Source organism: Eschrichtius robustus, chromosome 6 (genome assembly GCF_028021215.1).
Source record: "Eschrichtius robustus isolate mEscRob2 chromosome 6, mEscRob2.pri, whole genome shotgun sequence".
Lineage (NCBI taxonomy): Eukaryota > Metazoa > Chordata > Mammalia > Artiodactyla > Eschrichtiidae > Eschrichtius > Eschrichtius robustus.
This window is the reverse complement of record NC_090829.1, coordinates 86347500-86363624: the sequence shown is the minus strand read 5'-3', so window position 1 is coordinate 86363624 and position 16125 is coordinate 86347500. Positions and strand designations below refer to the sequence as shown.

The 16125-nt window shown below is 38.1% G+C and overlaps 1 protein-coding gene and 1 pseudogene across 4 annotated transcripts in view; one reads left to right on the top strand and one right to left on the bottom strand.

Moving 5' to 3' along the window:
- The window catches only part of CCDC191 (coiled-coil domain containing 191), a 101851-nt gene that overhangs the window by 21929 nt on the left and 63797 nt on the right, over positions 1-16125 (bottom strand). For all 4 annotated transcript variants that reach the window (XM_068546717.1, XM_068546718.1, XM_068546719.1 and 1 more), the window contains 2 exons: positions 15763-15845; positions 14908-15009 (listed from right to left, as the gene is read on the bottom strand). In XM_068546717.1, the coding sequence (XP_068402818.1) occupies positions 14908-15009; positions 15763-15845 (185 nt within the window). The remainder of the gene's footprint in view (positions 1-14907; positions 15010-15762; positions 15846-16125) is intronic.
- LOC137766662 (ATP synthase F(0) complex subunit B1, mitochondrial pseudogene) lies at positions 6292-6904 on the top strand (annotated as a pseudogene).

Below are 16125 nucleotides of genomic sequence, written 5' to 3'. Positions count from 1 at the left end.
AAGAAGGTCATTATATCATGAATAAAGAGGTCAATTCATCAAGAATATGTAACAATTGAAAATATTTATGCATTCAACATTGGAGCACCTAAGTACAAAGCAAATATTAACATTTTGAAGTGAGAAATAGACAGAAATACAATAACAGTAGTGGATTTCAATAACCCACTTTAAACAATGGATAGAGCATCTAGGCAGAAAATCAACAAGGATATATTGGACTTAAACAACACATTAGACCAGATGGAATTAACAGACATATACAGAACATTTCATCCAACAGCAGCAGAATACATATTTTTCTCAAGTGTACATGGAACATTCTTCAGGATAGATCATATGTTAGGCCATAAAACAAGTCTTAATAAATTTAAAAAGACTGAAATCATACCAAGCATATTTTCCAGCTACAATGTTATGAAATTAGAAATCAGTTACAAGAGGAAAACTGGAAAATTCACAAAGATGTGGAGATTAAACAACATGCTTGTGAACAACCAAGGGTCAAAAAAGGAATCAAAAGAAAAATAAAATAATAAAAAAATATCTGACAAAAATGAAAATGGAAACACAACATACCAGAACGTATGGGATGCAGCAAAAAGCAGTTCTATGAGGTAAGTTTAAATGCTTACATTAAGAAAAAAGAAAGATCTCAAATAAACAACCTAATTATACACCTCAAGGAACCAGAAGAAGAACAAACTAAGTCCAAAGTTAGTAGTAGGAAGGAAATAAAGATCAGAGCAGAAATAAATGAAATAGAGAGTAGAAAGACAATTAAAAAGATCACAGAAACTAAGAGCTGTTTTAAAAAGAAAAACCAAAACAAAACAGACAAACCATTAGCTAGACTAAGGAAAAAAAAAAAAGACAAATAAAACCAGAAATGAAAGACATTACTACTGAAAACTGAGAAATACTAAGAATCCTAAAAAAAACTACTATAAACAAATGCCAACAAGTTAGATAATCTAGAAGAAATGGATATAGTCCTAGAAACATGCAACCTACTAAGACTGAATCATGAAGAATTAGAAAATCTGAATAGACTAATTACTATAGACTGAATCAGTAATCAAAATCTTGGATTTGACACCAAAAGCAAGGGCAACAAAAGCCAAAATGAATAAGCAGGACTACATCAAACTAAAAAGCTTCTGAACAGCAAGGGAAACCATCAACAAAATGAAAAGGCAACCTATAGAATGGGAGAAAATATTTGCAACCACATATCCAATAAGGGGTTAATATCCAAAATATATAAGGAACTCATATAACTCAATAGCAAAAAACTCATTTGAAAAAATGGGTAAAGGATCTGAAGAGACATTTTTCCAGAGAAGACACACACAAATGGCCAACAGGTATGTGAAAAGGTGCTCAGCGTCACTAATTATCAGGGATACACAAATCAAAACCACAATGAGCTATCACCTCACACCTGTTAGGATGGCAATTATCAAAAAGACAAGAGATAACAAATGCTAATGAGGATGTGGAGAAAAGGGAACACTTGCACACTGTTGGGGAATGTAAACTGGTACAGCCACTGTGGAAAACAGTATGGCGGTTCCTCAAGAAATTAAAAATGGAACTACTATATTATCCAGCAATCCTACTTCTGAGTATATATCCATAGGAAACAAAATCACTGTCTCAAAGACATATCTGTACTCCTATGCTTATTGCAGCATTATTAACAATAGCCAAGGAATGGAAACAAAGTAGGTATCCATCGATGCATGAATGGATAAAAAATGTGCTATAGATACACACAATGGAATATTATTCAGCCTTAAAAAAAAAAGAAGGAAATCTGGTCATCATTGACAACATGGATGAATTTTGAGGGCATTATGCTCAGTAAAATAGGCCAGACAGAGAAAAACAAAAATACTAAGTGGTATCACTTATATGTGGAACCTTAAAACAAAAATGGGTTGAAATTGTAGAAACAGAGTAGGATGGTGACTGTCAGTGCCTTTGAGGTGGGAGAAATAGGTAGGGCCTGGAAAAATGGTACAAACTTTCAGTTACAAGATGAATAAGGTCTGAGGACCTAATGTATAACACGGTAACTACAGTTGATAACATTTCATAATTGAAACTTACTAAGAGAGGAGAAAATAAGCATTCTTACACACACACACACACACACACACACACACACAATAAGTATGTGAGGTGATGGATATGTTAATTAACCCAGTGGGAATCCTTTTACAATGCCAACATATATCAAATCATCATGTTTTATGTACATTTGAAGTATCTTACAATTTTGTCAATTACACCTCAATAAAACTAAAAAAAAAAGATGCAATGACCTAAAAACTCATGAATTTCATTTCAACAAATAGCTAATTACTTTAATTTGAATATGTAACCACTAAACAGCATGTTAATCATGGTAACAGAACACTGGAACATTGAAAAAAAGGAAACAATTCTGCAAAGAGGGTGAGGAAAAGTTCCTCATGAATCCTGCAAGAATCAGGGCTATGCATATCCTAGGATTTATTCAGCATTGTTCACAGAAATGATTTACATCTCACCAAGTTACTAGGAAGTAAAACCGTTAGGAGAGCAATCAGTATTTTCCCCTTATTATTACGGGAAACGTAGCAATATAGCCCCTTCATTTAGATCATGGGGTAGAAATTTATATATGAATTATTCTATTCAAATTTAAAGATACTTCATACTCCATTAAAAGTCTAGTGATGGCTGTTATGCAAGTCACAGGAGCAAAAGCAAAGACTTGAGACTGTCTTCACAGTAGTTGTCAGTCTCGGCAGTAAAAATCACTTAATTTAAGCTTCTTTTTCTTTATTTGCCACAATTTCACTTCAAGAAAACGGTTGTGGTGAATTGGCTGATTCTGACAACTACTTAATTGCCTGAGTCTTCTCTGAGAAAAAAAAAATGAGAGAGGGCACTGGAACATTTCTAAGGTGGAAGGGAGACTTGCTCTGATCTTCCAATCCAAACTACCTTTACCTGTACACATTCCTCAATGAATATGAAATGTCCATATTCTCTAAAGGATTCAACCAAAATTACCTTCATAATGTTTATTACAGACAGTTGAGATATTGAATTGAATGGAAAGAAAAATTATTTTCGAGAATTTTCTTATGACCAACAAGAGGAAGCTGAGAGTTAAGTGGGGAGGAAAATGAAAGCTGGCCATTTTCACATCCACTGACATGTCCCTGTGGCATCGAGGCAGCAGTTGCAACTTGTAGACAAGAATCTAACACAGTAAGCCTCTGGAGAAGCCCTCAGGCTCGGCCAACCCTGTTCACACACACAACTAAGTTATCTTCCTAGAATTACAACTCTATGGCCGGTGTCGTAGGCTCTTAAGGAAAACCATTTTCATGTGGCTTGTGGGGGAAAATGGCGTATTTATTTACTTAAAAAAAATTTTTATTGGCATATAGTTGATTTACAATGTTCTGTAGGTTTCTGCTGTACAGCAAAGTGAATCAGTTATACATATACATATATCCACTCTTTTTTAGATTCGTTTCCCATATAGGCCATTACAGAGTATTGAGTAGAGTTCCCTGTGCTATACAGTAGGTCCTTTTCAGTTATCTATTTTATATATAGTAGTGTGTATATGTCAAGCCCAATCTCCCAATTTATCCCTCCCCCACCTTACCTGCTGGTAACCATTAAGTTTGTTTTCTACACCTGTAACTCTATTTCTGTTTTGTAGATAAGTTTATTTGTACCCTTTTTTTAGATTCCACATATAAGTGATATCATATGGTATTTGTCTGTCTCTGTCTGACTTACTTCACTCTGTAGTGACAATCTCTAGGTCCATCCATGTTGCTGCAAATGGCATTATTTCATTCTTTTTTATGGCTGAGTAATATTCCACTGTATATACGTACCAAAGCTTCTTTATCCATGCCTCTGTTGATGGACATTTAGGTTGCTTCCATGTCTTGGCTATTGTAAATAGTGCTACAATGAACATTGGGGTGCATGTATCTTTTCAAATTATGGTTTTCTCTGTGTATATACCCAGGAGTGGGATTGCTGGATCATATGGTAGCTCTAGTTTTATTTTTTTAAAGGACTCTCCATACTGTTCTCCATAATGGCTGTACCAATTTACATTCCCACCAACAGTGCAAGAGGGTTCCCTTTTCTCCACACCCTCTCCAGCATTTATTGTTTGTAGATTTTTTAGAAGTGTACTTTTCCATGGAAAAATAGAAAGAAAAACATTTAATAAATCAGATATCTGCTTGAGCCGAAATTTTGTATTCATATGCAACAATTTACTTTAAATGTGTATTTCCTCCCTTGATTAAGGTTTCCTCAACAGAGCTGGCTGTATTTCATTACTATTACTGTATTTTCCATTTCCTTGTATAGAAAATGTCCATAACACCTGCATCTAAGGTTTATTGGGAGGATTACGTGAAATGATGCCGTCCGCCTTGAGATGGCACTTATATTGGGGATCTATGCAGCTAGGGTTTCACAGAGCATAATTCACTCAGGCTAAAAAGGGACACAAAATCAGGGTATCTTTCTGATTTAAATTATTCAACAAACGATATGCAACAAATGAGACTCATTTGAATATATATATATATATCTCCACCACTACTGCTTTGAAAGAAAGACAAGGAATTACAGCGAGAATTGAGAAGAATACAGGGCAGTCGACACCATTCCCGCACTCTGCCTTCCATCCATTATAAGCCACCCTTTCATTGTGCTCTGGAACGTATTCCCAGTTAGGCACTCCTGTAATTTATAGTCTTTGCCCTCTTGTATCATGAATTTCTCCCTCGCTACTAGATCATTCCCATCAATATGCATATATGTGCTGATACCTCCCATCTTTTAAAAAACAAAATAACACTCAAAAGACCAACTGCCAACAGAAAAAAAAAAATCCTTCAACCACATGTGACCCCTATTATATGGGCTCCCTTCCCAGCAGTCCACTGAAAACACTCCTGTCTATGTCATGAATAATCTCCGTGTTGCCAAATCAAAGTTTCACTTGTCTGTCCTCTTTTTCATTGAACCCAGCAGCATTTAGCCCAGTTAACCACCATCACATCCTTCCAGAAATACTTTTTTCTCTCAGCTTTTCAATAAACAGTTCTCCTGGTACGCTTCCTACCTCACTATCTCCTCATCCTCTGAGTAGTTATTCATATATTCTAGGACTCAGTCCTGGATCCTCGTATTTCTTCTCTATCCAGACAATCTCCCAAGTTGATTTCATTCACTTCCAGAGCATTAAAAACACTGACATGTTTTTGACTCCCAGGTTCCTTACTACAATCTTGATGTCTGGGCTTATATATTCAACTGCCTATTTGACATGTTCATTTGGATGTCTAATAGGTATCTCACATTTAACCTGCCCTTGTGGACCTTACAGAGGCCTCCTCAGCATCTAGCAGCTCAAATATCACTTCTTCAGAGAGGCTTTCCCCATCTTGCTTTCCCCATTATACCTCTCCCTCTACTTCTTAGTTATTATCTTGTTTATTGCCTGTTTTCCCCAACTAGCATATAAGCTTTATGAGGGCAGGGCTACTGTCTGTCTTCTCCACTGCTCTAATATCTAGAACAATGCCTAGCACATAGTAGATGCTCGACATATATTTGTTAAATGAACAAATATGCTTGCTAAGCAATTATGAAAGACTTCAAATCTTGCCTGGTCTTCTCTGATAAATTTATCTTTCCACCATAAACTTCATCAACTGTCTATTAATACAAAGCATATTTACACAGCCATAAAAGTTACTGCCTGATTAAGTATTTCTAGAATACTTTTAATAAAAATAAAGCAATGGGATGTTAAAAGGAATTTAGATTATCTTCAAAAGATCATTGTGTGAGACCTGTGACTGGCCATCTTACTGCTGCACCTGATAGGCTATCCTGTCAGGGTCACAGGGACATTAAGCCACCACTTGGAGCATCACTGACCATGCTGCCATAGGTGGTACTTCTGCCATTGCTAAAGTGGCCCCTCTCTGAAGAATGCAGTACTTGTAGATACAGGCGAACTGCAGGTAACAGGGATCTTTCACAGAGGGCAGCCAATGTCTAGACCTTGAACCATTTCTTTTTTGTTTTGTTTTGTTTTGTTTTTTTGGGTTTTATTTTTTGGCCGTACCACGTGGCTTGTGGGATCTTAGTTACTCGACCAGGGATTGAACCAACGCCCTCGGCAATGAAAGCATGGAGTCTTAACCACTGGACCTCTGGGGAATTCCCACCTCTTTTTTTTAATATGGAGGACAAATTTGTCATGGGCTTATCCCTGAGGAATTCTTCCAGTTCTGTATCCTAAAACTGGTATCACAGAACTGATCTTGTGTTTTCTACCCAAAGAAATATATGTGATTGCTAGAGACCTTTATCAACAGTAGGGTTGCTCATCTATGTAATTAGAAAGAAGTATGGTACCTCTGTCGGACAATTTGCTGATAAACGTAATGAGCAAAAACAGCCCAACTAGAAGAGAGGAAGCAGGCTTCCATCAAACACATCCAGGATGCAACCGATTTGGACAAGCCACAGCAGGCACTGGTTGAGAAGTGCCATTACTTTTTTGATGTTCAGAGGAATAACACTGCTATGGCCTGGGAGGGTGCTTACTGGTAATGGCTATATAAAGTATATAGGCGGTCAAGAATCACCCGTGCAGAAAATGATGCATCAGAAGGAATACAACCACATGATAAACTGGGTAGAAAAACACATTGTGCAGAGCATCTTTGCTCAGAAGCAAAAGGAGACAATTGCCAAGTGCATTTTAGATCTAAAGCTGCTCCCAAAGAAAGCTCAAACAAGTCAGTCTATAAATGCATCCATCTCAATTGAGACTGCTACAAACAGCTGATTTACTAAATGGAAACTAGTCTATGTGACAAAATCTTTTTGTCTACTGTTGCAGACTGAACTTACATTTTACCTTTCCTAAAAAAGAAAAGATTTGGGCTTGGATAGTGAGAGAAACAAAACAACCTATTGGCCAGTAATGTATTTCTCATCCTTCTTGCTCTGTATAAGCAGTTTGCTTCCAGCAAGAAAAAAGCTGGACAGCTAGATAACAAATTAATGACTTTTTATGAACCGATCAGAGAACTGAAGCCATCCCCAAATCTGGAGACGGGCACCTTCAGGGAGACACAACACCCAAGCATTTGCTTCTCTGAGGCAGAAGCCACCCTACCCCCTGAGCCAGTAAGATCATTAAGCTAGAAATCTGGCTAACTGCTGGAGGCCAAGGGTGGGCCGGCATGAGGAGGGTGAAGCTCCTGGGGGTCACAGTCATAGGGAGGTTCTTAACCTCTTTGCTCTAGGAACTCCACCAGGCTGTCACAGAGAGGATCAGGGAAAATCCGGATCAAGTCCCCGCCGTGGTTCTAGCTGGGGGAGAGGAACAGCAACCACTGCAAAATCTGCCCCGACTCTTCTCCGGGGCTTCATCTGCAAGCAGCGCCAACTGAAGGCACTAGTGTAATGCCACTGCAGCTGGGGGAGGGGAACTCCGCCCAGACCAGCCTCCCTATCTCATTCAAGTGAAGAAGGAACCTCACAGAGGGAAGGGCTTTAAGGTCACAGACCGAGACAGTGGATACTGAAAGAAGGGAACACAGGGGCAGGGAAACTCTGCCCCTAGAGTAGGAGCAGAAATTCTTCTGAATGGCCAATACTGTGCACTCCAAAGAGAACGTTAGAGAATGCTCCCCTCATCCACACCACACCAGCACGCTAGCAAACCTCTAGTAATAACAGAGGAGTACAGCTGGAGGGTTGAAAGAGACAGATTTTCTCAGGGAACAGCACAAAGGGAAGACCTAAAGCCAAAAGAGAGGACAAAAAAAAAGTCACTAGTGAATATTGAAGTCTATGGTGCCCATAGCAACAACAAACCTCAACAATGGTAACCATAGCAACAACAAACTTCAAACATAGCCCAACTCCTGGCTACATTAACACAAATCTCCACACTAAAGGCCCATTTATCTCAGTTTCTATTGCCCTGTACATGTCTGGCTTTCAACAACAAAAAAATCAGACATATTAAAAGACAAGAAATAAACACAGTCTGAAAAGATAAAGCCATCATTAGAACAACACTCAAATATGAAAGATGCTGGAACTATCAGAGAGGAAATTTTAAATAATTAATGATAATATTAAAAGCTCTAATGGAAAAGGCAGTCATCATTCAAGATTAGATAGGTAATTTTAGCAGAGATATGGAAACTATAATAAAGAGTCAAATGAAAATGCTAGAAATCAAAAACACACAGTAATAGAAATGAAGAGGGCCTGCAATAGGCTCATCACTAGACTTGATACAGCTGAGGAAAGTATCAGGTTACTTGAAGTTGGGGCAATAGAAATTATACAACCTGAGAAGCAAAGAGAAAAAAAAGAGTGAAAAAAAACAACAGAGCATCAAAGAGCTGTGGGACAATATCAAACAATGCAATACAAGCATAACTGGAATCTCAGAAGGAGAAGAAAAAATGGGGCAGGTAAAATATTTGAAGAAATAATGGGTAAAACATATCCTAAAATTACAGACAGACACAAAACCACATACCTAAGAAACTTAGAGTCCACCAGGCAAGGAAAACAAACAAACAAACATACTATACCTAGACATATCATATTCAAGTTGCTAAAACCCAAAGACAGAAAAAATCTTGAAGGCAGCTGGAGGAAACCCATCGTACCTACTCTTATGGATTTAATGTTTTTGTTCCCCTCCAGATTCATATGTTGAAGTCCTAAACCCACACCACCCACTGCCCCAGTGTGGCTGTATTTGGACATGGGGCCGCTAAAGAAGTAATTAAGGCAAAATGAGGTTCTAAGGGTGGGATTAGTGTCCTCATAAAAAGAGATACCAGAGAGCTCACACACTGTCTCTCTCCCTCTCTGTGTACATGCACTGAGGAAAGGACGTGCGACGACACACTGAGAAGGTGGCTTTCTACCCGCCTGGAAGAGAGCTCTCACCAGAAACCAACCATGCTGTCACCCTGATCTTGGACATCCAGCCTCCTGGATTGTGAGAATGTTAATTTCTGTTGTTTAAGCCACTTGCCCTGTGGTATTTTGTTATGGCAGCCTGAGCAGACTACGATATCTACAAAGGAACAAAGATAAGAATTAAAGCAAACTTCTTGCCAGAAACCAGACAAGCAAGAAGACAACAGAGTGACATTTTTAAAGTGTTGAAAGAAAAAAACTGTAAACCCAGAATTCTATCAATATACCCTGTGAAAATACCCTTCAAAAATGAAGGAAAGATAAAGAATTCTCAAACAAATAAAAACTAAGGGAATTCATTACCAGTAGACCAACCCTGTAAGAAATGTCAGAGGACATTCTTCAGGCAGAAGGAATATGACATAGCTTAAACTTAGACCTACACAAAGAAATAAAGAGCACTAGAAATGGAAGAAATGAATGTAAAATATAATTTTCGGCTTATTTTTAATTACACTGAAATATAACTGTAAAGCAATAACAGTGACAAGGTGATGGGTATTTATAATATATATAAAAGTAAAATATATGACATATATGACAATAATGTTGAGAGACTCAATCTTCCCCCTGAGATCTGGACTAAGGCAAGGATATCTTCTCTCAGTACTATTCAACCTTGCACTGGAAGTCCTAGCTAGTGCAATAAGGTAAGAAAAAGAAAGAAAAGGCATACAGATTGGAAAGGAAGAAATAAACTGCCTTTATTGGCAGACAATATGGTGGTCTATGTAGAAAATCCCCCCAAAAAAATCTACCAAACAACTTCCTAAAATGAATAAGTGAGTTTAGCAAGGTTACAAGATACAATGTCAACATACAAAAATGAACTGTGTTCCTACCTACTAGCAATGAATAAATGGAATCTGAAATTTTAAAAAGATATCATTTGCAATAGCACCACAAAAATAAGTACTTAGGTATAAATCTAACAAAAAATATGTAAGATATGTGGAAAGCTATAAAATACTCATAGACAAATCAAAGATCTAAATAAATGGAGAGCTATATCATGTTCACAGATTAAAGACCCAATGTTGTTAAATGTCAATTCTCCTGATTTGATCTATACATTCAATGTGATCCCAATCAATCTCAATACGATCCCAAATGTAGCAAGCTTTTTTATACAAATTGACAAGATTGTCAATTTATATAGAAAGATCAAGAAACTAGAATAGCCAAAACATTCTGAAAAAGAATAAAGTGGAAAAATTCACACTGCGAGACTGCAAGATTTACTATAAAGCTACAGCAATCAAAGATAATGTGGTACTGGCGAAGGACTACACATAAAGATGAACAGAACAGAATAGAGCCCAGAAATAGTCCCACATAAATGCAGTCAACTGATTTTTGACAAAAGTATAAATGTAATTCAATGGAGAAAAGATAGCCTTCTCAACAGATGATACTGGAACAAATGGATGTCTATATGCAAAAAAATAAACTTGATACATACTTTACACCTTATGCAACAATTATCTCCAAATGGACAACAGATCTAAATGTAAAACATAAAACTATAAAACTTCTTGAAGAAAATATAAGAGAAAATCTGAGTAACCTTGGATTTGGAGATTAGTTTTTGCATACAATACTAAAAGCACATCCAGTGAAAGAAAAAAAATCAATAAATTGGACTTTATCAAAATTAAAACTTTTCCTCTGTGAAAGTCGCTGTTAAGTGAATTAAAATACAAGCCACAGACTGGGAGAAAATATTTGCAGTCCCATATCTAGTAGAGGACTTGGTCCAGAATATATAAAGAACTCTTAAAACCCAGTAAGAAATAACTTAATAAGATAATAAGCAATAAGAAATAACAACTCAATAAGAAAATAACTCAACTGAAAAATGGGTCAAAAAGATCTGAACAGACACTTCACCATATAAGACATGTAGAAGGCAAGTAAACAAATAAGATGCTCAACATTATTTGTTGTTTGGAAAATGCAAATAAACACCACAATGAGATACCACTCATGACACACTATTAGAATGCTTAAAATGCAAAAAACAAGCAAACAAACCAACAAACAAAAGGACAATAACAATTGCTGACAAGGATGTGGGACAAGAGGAACTTTCTGGTGGGTGTGCAAAACAGTGCAGCCACTTTGGAAGAGAATTTGGCAGTTACCTACAAAGTTAAACATAGACTTAGCATACTACCCAGCAACCACACTTCTAGGTATTTACCTAAGTGAATTTAAAACATGTCTAAACAAAAACCTACATGTGAATGTCTGTAGCAGCTTTATTCATAATCGCTAAAAACTGGAAGCAATATTAACAGAGGAATAGAGAGACAAATTATTTCAGAATAAAAAGGCTATTTTTTAAAAATGGCCTTCAGCATATAAATAAAAAGGTTTTGAAGAATTCTGAATAACAAGTGAAAATACTCATGATAAAATCCTAAATGAAAAAAGCAGCTTAAAAACTATATACACCTACACACACAAATTATCAACTTAACTATTAAAAGAGAGAGATGCATCGAGATAAAAGAACAGAAGTAAGTATTCTAAGATATTAAGAGTAGTTACCTCATAGATTTTTTTCCCCCGTCTTTTTTGTATTTCTCCAGTGTTCTACAATGAACAGATACGAGAGGAGAAATGTTCTGTTCTGTGTATTTTTAAAATGGTCTCACTTCTTTACAGTAGCATGCCCCCACTTCTTCATGAGATGTTGCTGGCTGCTCTATAAAAAGGGTTCTTTGGTCAGCCATATGTGACTGCTTGGCACACTGTCCCTCTTCTGGAGACTCATAATAGCTGGTAGGATGTTAAAGGTTCTGAGAAGGCAGCTAATAATGAAACTTGTTTAACTTGATTTTTTTAACCAGCATTTACCAAACGTTTTTGACCACAGAACTTATATTTTCTCAAAACTACTTAATATCTCAGGAACTACTAGGATTATACAGAACACATGTTGGGGAAATGTTCACTTAGAACCCCTCAGGTAGTTTTTAAGGGAAGTAACTGAGCTGTTTCTGGAGATTTCTTCGGCTGATTTAGCAAAGGATGAATTATATATGCCTTTTGCTCCATGGACAAGATGACCCATTATGTGGATACCAGTCAGCCTCTTCCCCCAGCCACTGCTGTCATTGCCCAGCGGGCTCATGAACAAAGTGGCCATGGTGGCAGGCATGGAGGATATACATGGGCTCAGAAATATGGATTTCCCCTCACCAAGGCCAACTGGCTATGGCCATGCTGAGTGCCCAGTCTACCAGCAGCAGGAGAAACTAACACAGAGTCTTCAATACGGCCCCATTCTCCAGGTTGATCAGACAGCTGTCAGGTGGCAGATTGATTATATTGGACTGTTTCCATCATGTAAAGGGCAATGCTCTATTCTTACTGGAATAGACACTTACTCTGGATATGGATATGCCTTTCCTCTCCGTAATATTTCTGCCAAAACTACCATCCATGGACTTACAGACCATCCCTGGATGTACAGAATGCCTTATTCACAATCATGATTTCCACACAGCATTGCTTCTGATCATGGAACTCACTTTACAGCAAAACAAGTACAGCAAAGGGCCCATATGCATGGAATTTACTGGTCTTATCATGTATCCCACCATCCTGAAGCAGCTGGCTTGCCAGAATGGTGGAATGGCCTTATGAAGACTCAGCTGCAACACCAGCTAGGTGGCAGTACCTTGTAGGTCTGGGGTTAGGTTCTCTGGAAGTCTGTATATGCTCTGAACCAGCATCCAGTACATGGTACTGCTTCTCCCATAGCCAGTATTCATGGGGTCCAGGAAGCAAGGGGTGGAAGTGGGAGTGGCACCACTCACTATAACTAGCAAAATTTTTGCTTCTTTTCCCACAAATTTATGTTCTGTTGGCCTAGAGATCTTGGTTCCAAATGGGGAAATGCTTCCACAAGGAGACATACAATGATTCCACTGAACTGGAAAGAATGCCACCTAATCACTGTGGGCTCCTCATGCCTCTGAATCAACAGGTAAAAAAGGAAGTGCTGGCTGGGGTGACTGACCCCGGCTACTAGGGGCAATAGGACTACTACTCCACAATGGAGGTGAGGAAGAGTATGCCTGGAATATAGGAGACCCCTTAGGGTATCTCTTAGTATTACCATGCCCTGTGATTAAGGTGAAAGGAAAACTACAACCCAATCCATGCTGGACTACTAACGGGCCAGACCTTTCAGGAATAAAGGTTCAGGTCATCCGATGATTAGCAGCGATGCTTGCTGAAGACAAAGGATAGAGTGGGTAGTGGAAGAAGGTAACTATAAGTACCAGCTACATCCACTTGACCGGTTACAGAAATGAAGACTGTAATGGTCATGAGTATTCCCTTCTTATTTTGCTATGAATATGTTTGTGTGTATACGTATCTTGTTTTCTTTCCACTCTTATTCCCTAATCATGTAACATAAGATGTATTGACTTTGTGTCATGGTTAGCAAGGAGAAGAATAAACATCATTCAAGGACTTTACCTCCTCTTCTGGGGAAGGGGTGTTCATTTTCAGTTGTATGCAGGATAGTTGTATCATGTTAGGCAGAATTATGATCTTGTTGTTGTCTTTATTTGGAGACTAGGTATGGTTTAGGGGGATGTATATGGGTGCCAAGTTGATAAGGCATGGACTTGTGATTTTAATTTTATGTGTCAACTTGACTGTTCCACAGGGTTCCCAGATTAAACATTCCTGGGTGTGTCTGTGAGGCTGTTTCCAGGCGAGATTAGCCTTTGAATCTGTTGACTCAGTAAAGCAGCCTGCCCTCCCAAATGTGGGTGGGCATTATCAAGTCCTTTGAGGGCCTGAAGCGGACAAAAAGGCAGAGGAGGGAGGAATTTGCCTGTTTTTTTGCTTCTTTCCTGCCTGTTGAGCTGGGACATTGGTCTTCTCCTGACCTTGAACTGGGATTTATACCACTGGCTCCTCTGGTTTCAGGCCTTTGGACTTGGACTGGAATTACTGGAATTACCAGCTTTCCTAGGTCTTCAGCTTGCAGACAGCAGCTCCTGGGACTTCTCACCTCCATAATCCTGTGAGCCAGTTCCTCATAATAAATCTCTTCCTATACATATATCTTACTGGTTGTGTTTCACTGGAGAACCCTGACTAATACAGTTTCCAATTCAAATCCCTCTTCTATGAAAATACTTCTGATTTCTCCAAAATCTTCATGGATCTAGCCCTGTTCATATGACTCTCTTGATCTCTTTTGGTCTGTGAGGCACAGGACAGCATATGCTTGTACTATATTCTCTCTGACAGGTGTGTATTTTTAGGCCTTATCTTTCCAACTAGAATTTAATAACCTTGAAAGTAAGAGCTTAGTATCTCTTACTTCTTCTGTATTTTCTTCCATTTGTTCATTTGTTTGTCCATTCATTTTTCATCCATTCAGTAGACTTTCTGAGTTTCTACCACTGGCCAGTTTAATAGTGAGTAACATCAGAGTGCTCACTTTATTCTTATGGAGATTACAGTTTAGTTGGGGATAAAGAAATGAATAAGACAATCAAGAAACAGATACATAATTATAAGCCCTGGTAGTACTTTGAAGAAGATATACTCAGAGTCCATAAAGGGGGACCTAAACAGACTCTGGGTAGAGAGGAGGGTGGGACAAGGCAGGAAAGGCTAACCATGTTGAGCTAAGATCTGAGGAATGAATAAGTTTTCATTAAATAAGGTAGAGAAAGGGTAGAGGTGAGAGAAGAGTGTTCTAGACCGACGTTCTCCGGAGGGAAGGGGCACAGGACCACAGGATTGCACACAACAGACTTCAAAGGACAGGTGGCTGACCAAATAGAAACTACTAACCATTTTCTTCAGTCTCTTCTCTTCTCGTTTTTTCTCAAGCTGAGCCTCCTTTTCTTCTGCCTCCCTCTTCCGACGTTCCTCCTCTTGGGCCTTTAACTGGGCCTGATCAAGATTAGAATTTGTAAAAATCAGAACCCCCAATTTGTGTGGAAATAAGATCTTTTATTTTGAGGAAAGTCAGGTATCTACCAAAGTGCTTGCCCAGTCTCTGGAAGAAACCTGCGCTTTGTGTTAAAAGTAGAAAACCTGACCAGCAGGTGGTCAGTAGTGTAACCTAAATGTTTCTCCAAAAGAATTCTCTTCTACTTGGGAAGATGAGACTGAGCATGAATAAGACCATTAACTTTTCATTACAAAATGATTACTTTTTAGTTCTTATTTTCATTTATGAAATACTAAGTCCAAACTATATATAGCGTTAAGAAAAATTTTTCTTCCATTTCACCAAAAAACCCCAAAGCTGTTAGAACTATTTATTTTTTCTTAGTAGGTACAAAATTTACTTCTGGCAGTCCAGGTCAAAACTTTGGAAGATAAGAATTACTCACCTTTGTAAACTTATCAGGTTGGACATTTACGTGTAACACATTAGTCTTGGTTATGTGTTAATCTTCTAAGTTGCCAGCTCCCAACAACTTTCATAATATTCCCTTCCTGCTATACTAATGACGCTGATGTTTTTTCCCTTCATTTTCCTAAAATTATCACAGAGTTCAGGCCGGGAGGCAAAAAGCCATATCCAAAGTTGGTGTTACACTATTGCCTTAATGGTCTTAAACAAGCTAGGTTTCATTTTTTAATAAAGGCCTATACAAATCCTTTTTCTTGCCTCACTTTGCATTCTTGATTTATTACCAATTTCTCCTCTTCTTTTTTTTTCTTCCTCTCTGCCAAGATCCGCCTACGTTCAGCTCGCTGAACTGCTCTCTCTTCCATGGCTAGAAAATAGTAATGCAGTTCCAATATAAAAAATATAAGGAACGCTGCAAAAGAAATGTCTCCATTTTATAGTAAAATTTAGTGTTATTGTTAAAAGTTTTCTTTTAAGTTGAATGTTCACAATCTCAGAAATATATGTGTGTACATAAAATTTATATAAAAATATAATTACAGGGCTTCCCTGGTGGTGCAGTGGTTAAGAATCCGCCTGCCAATGCAGGGGGCACGCACAGGTTCGAGCCCTGGTCCGGGAAAATCCCACATGCCACGGAGCAACTA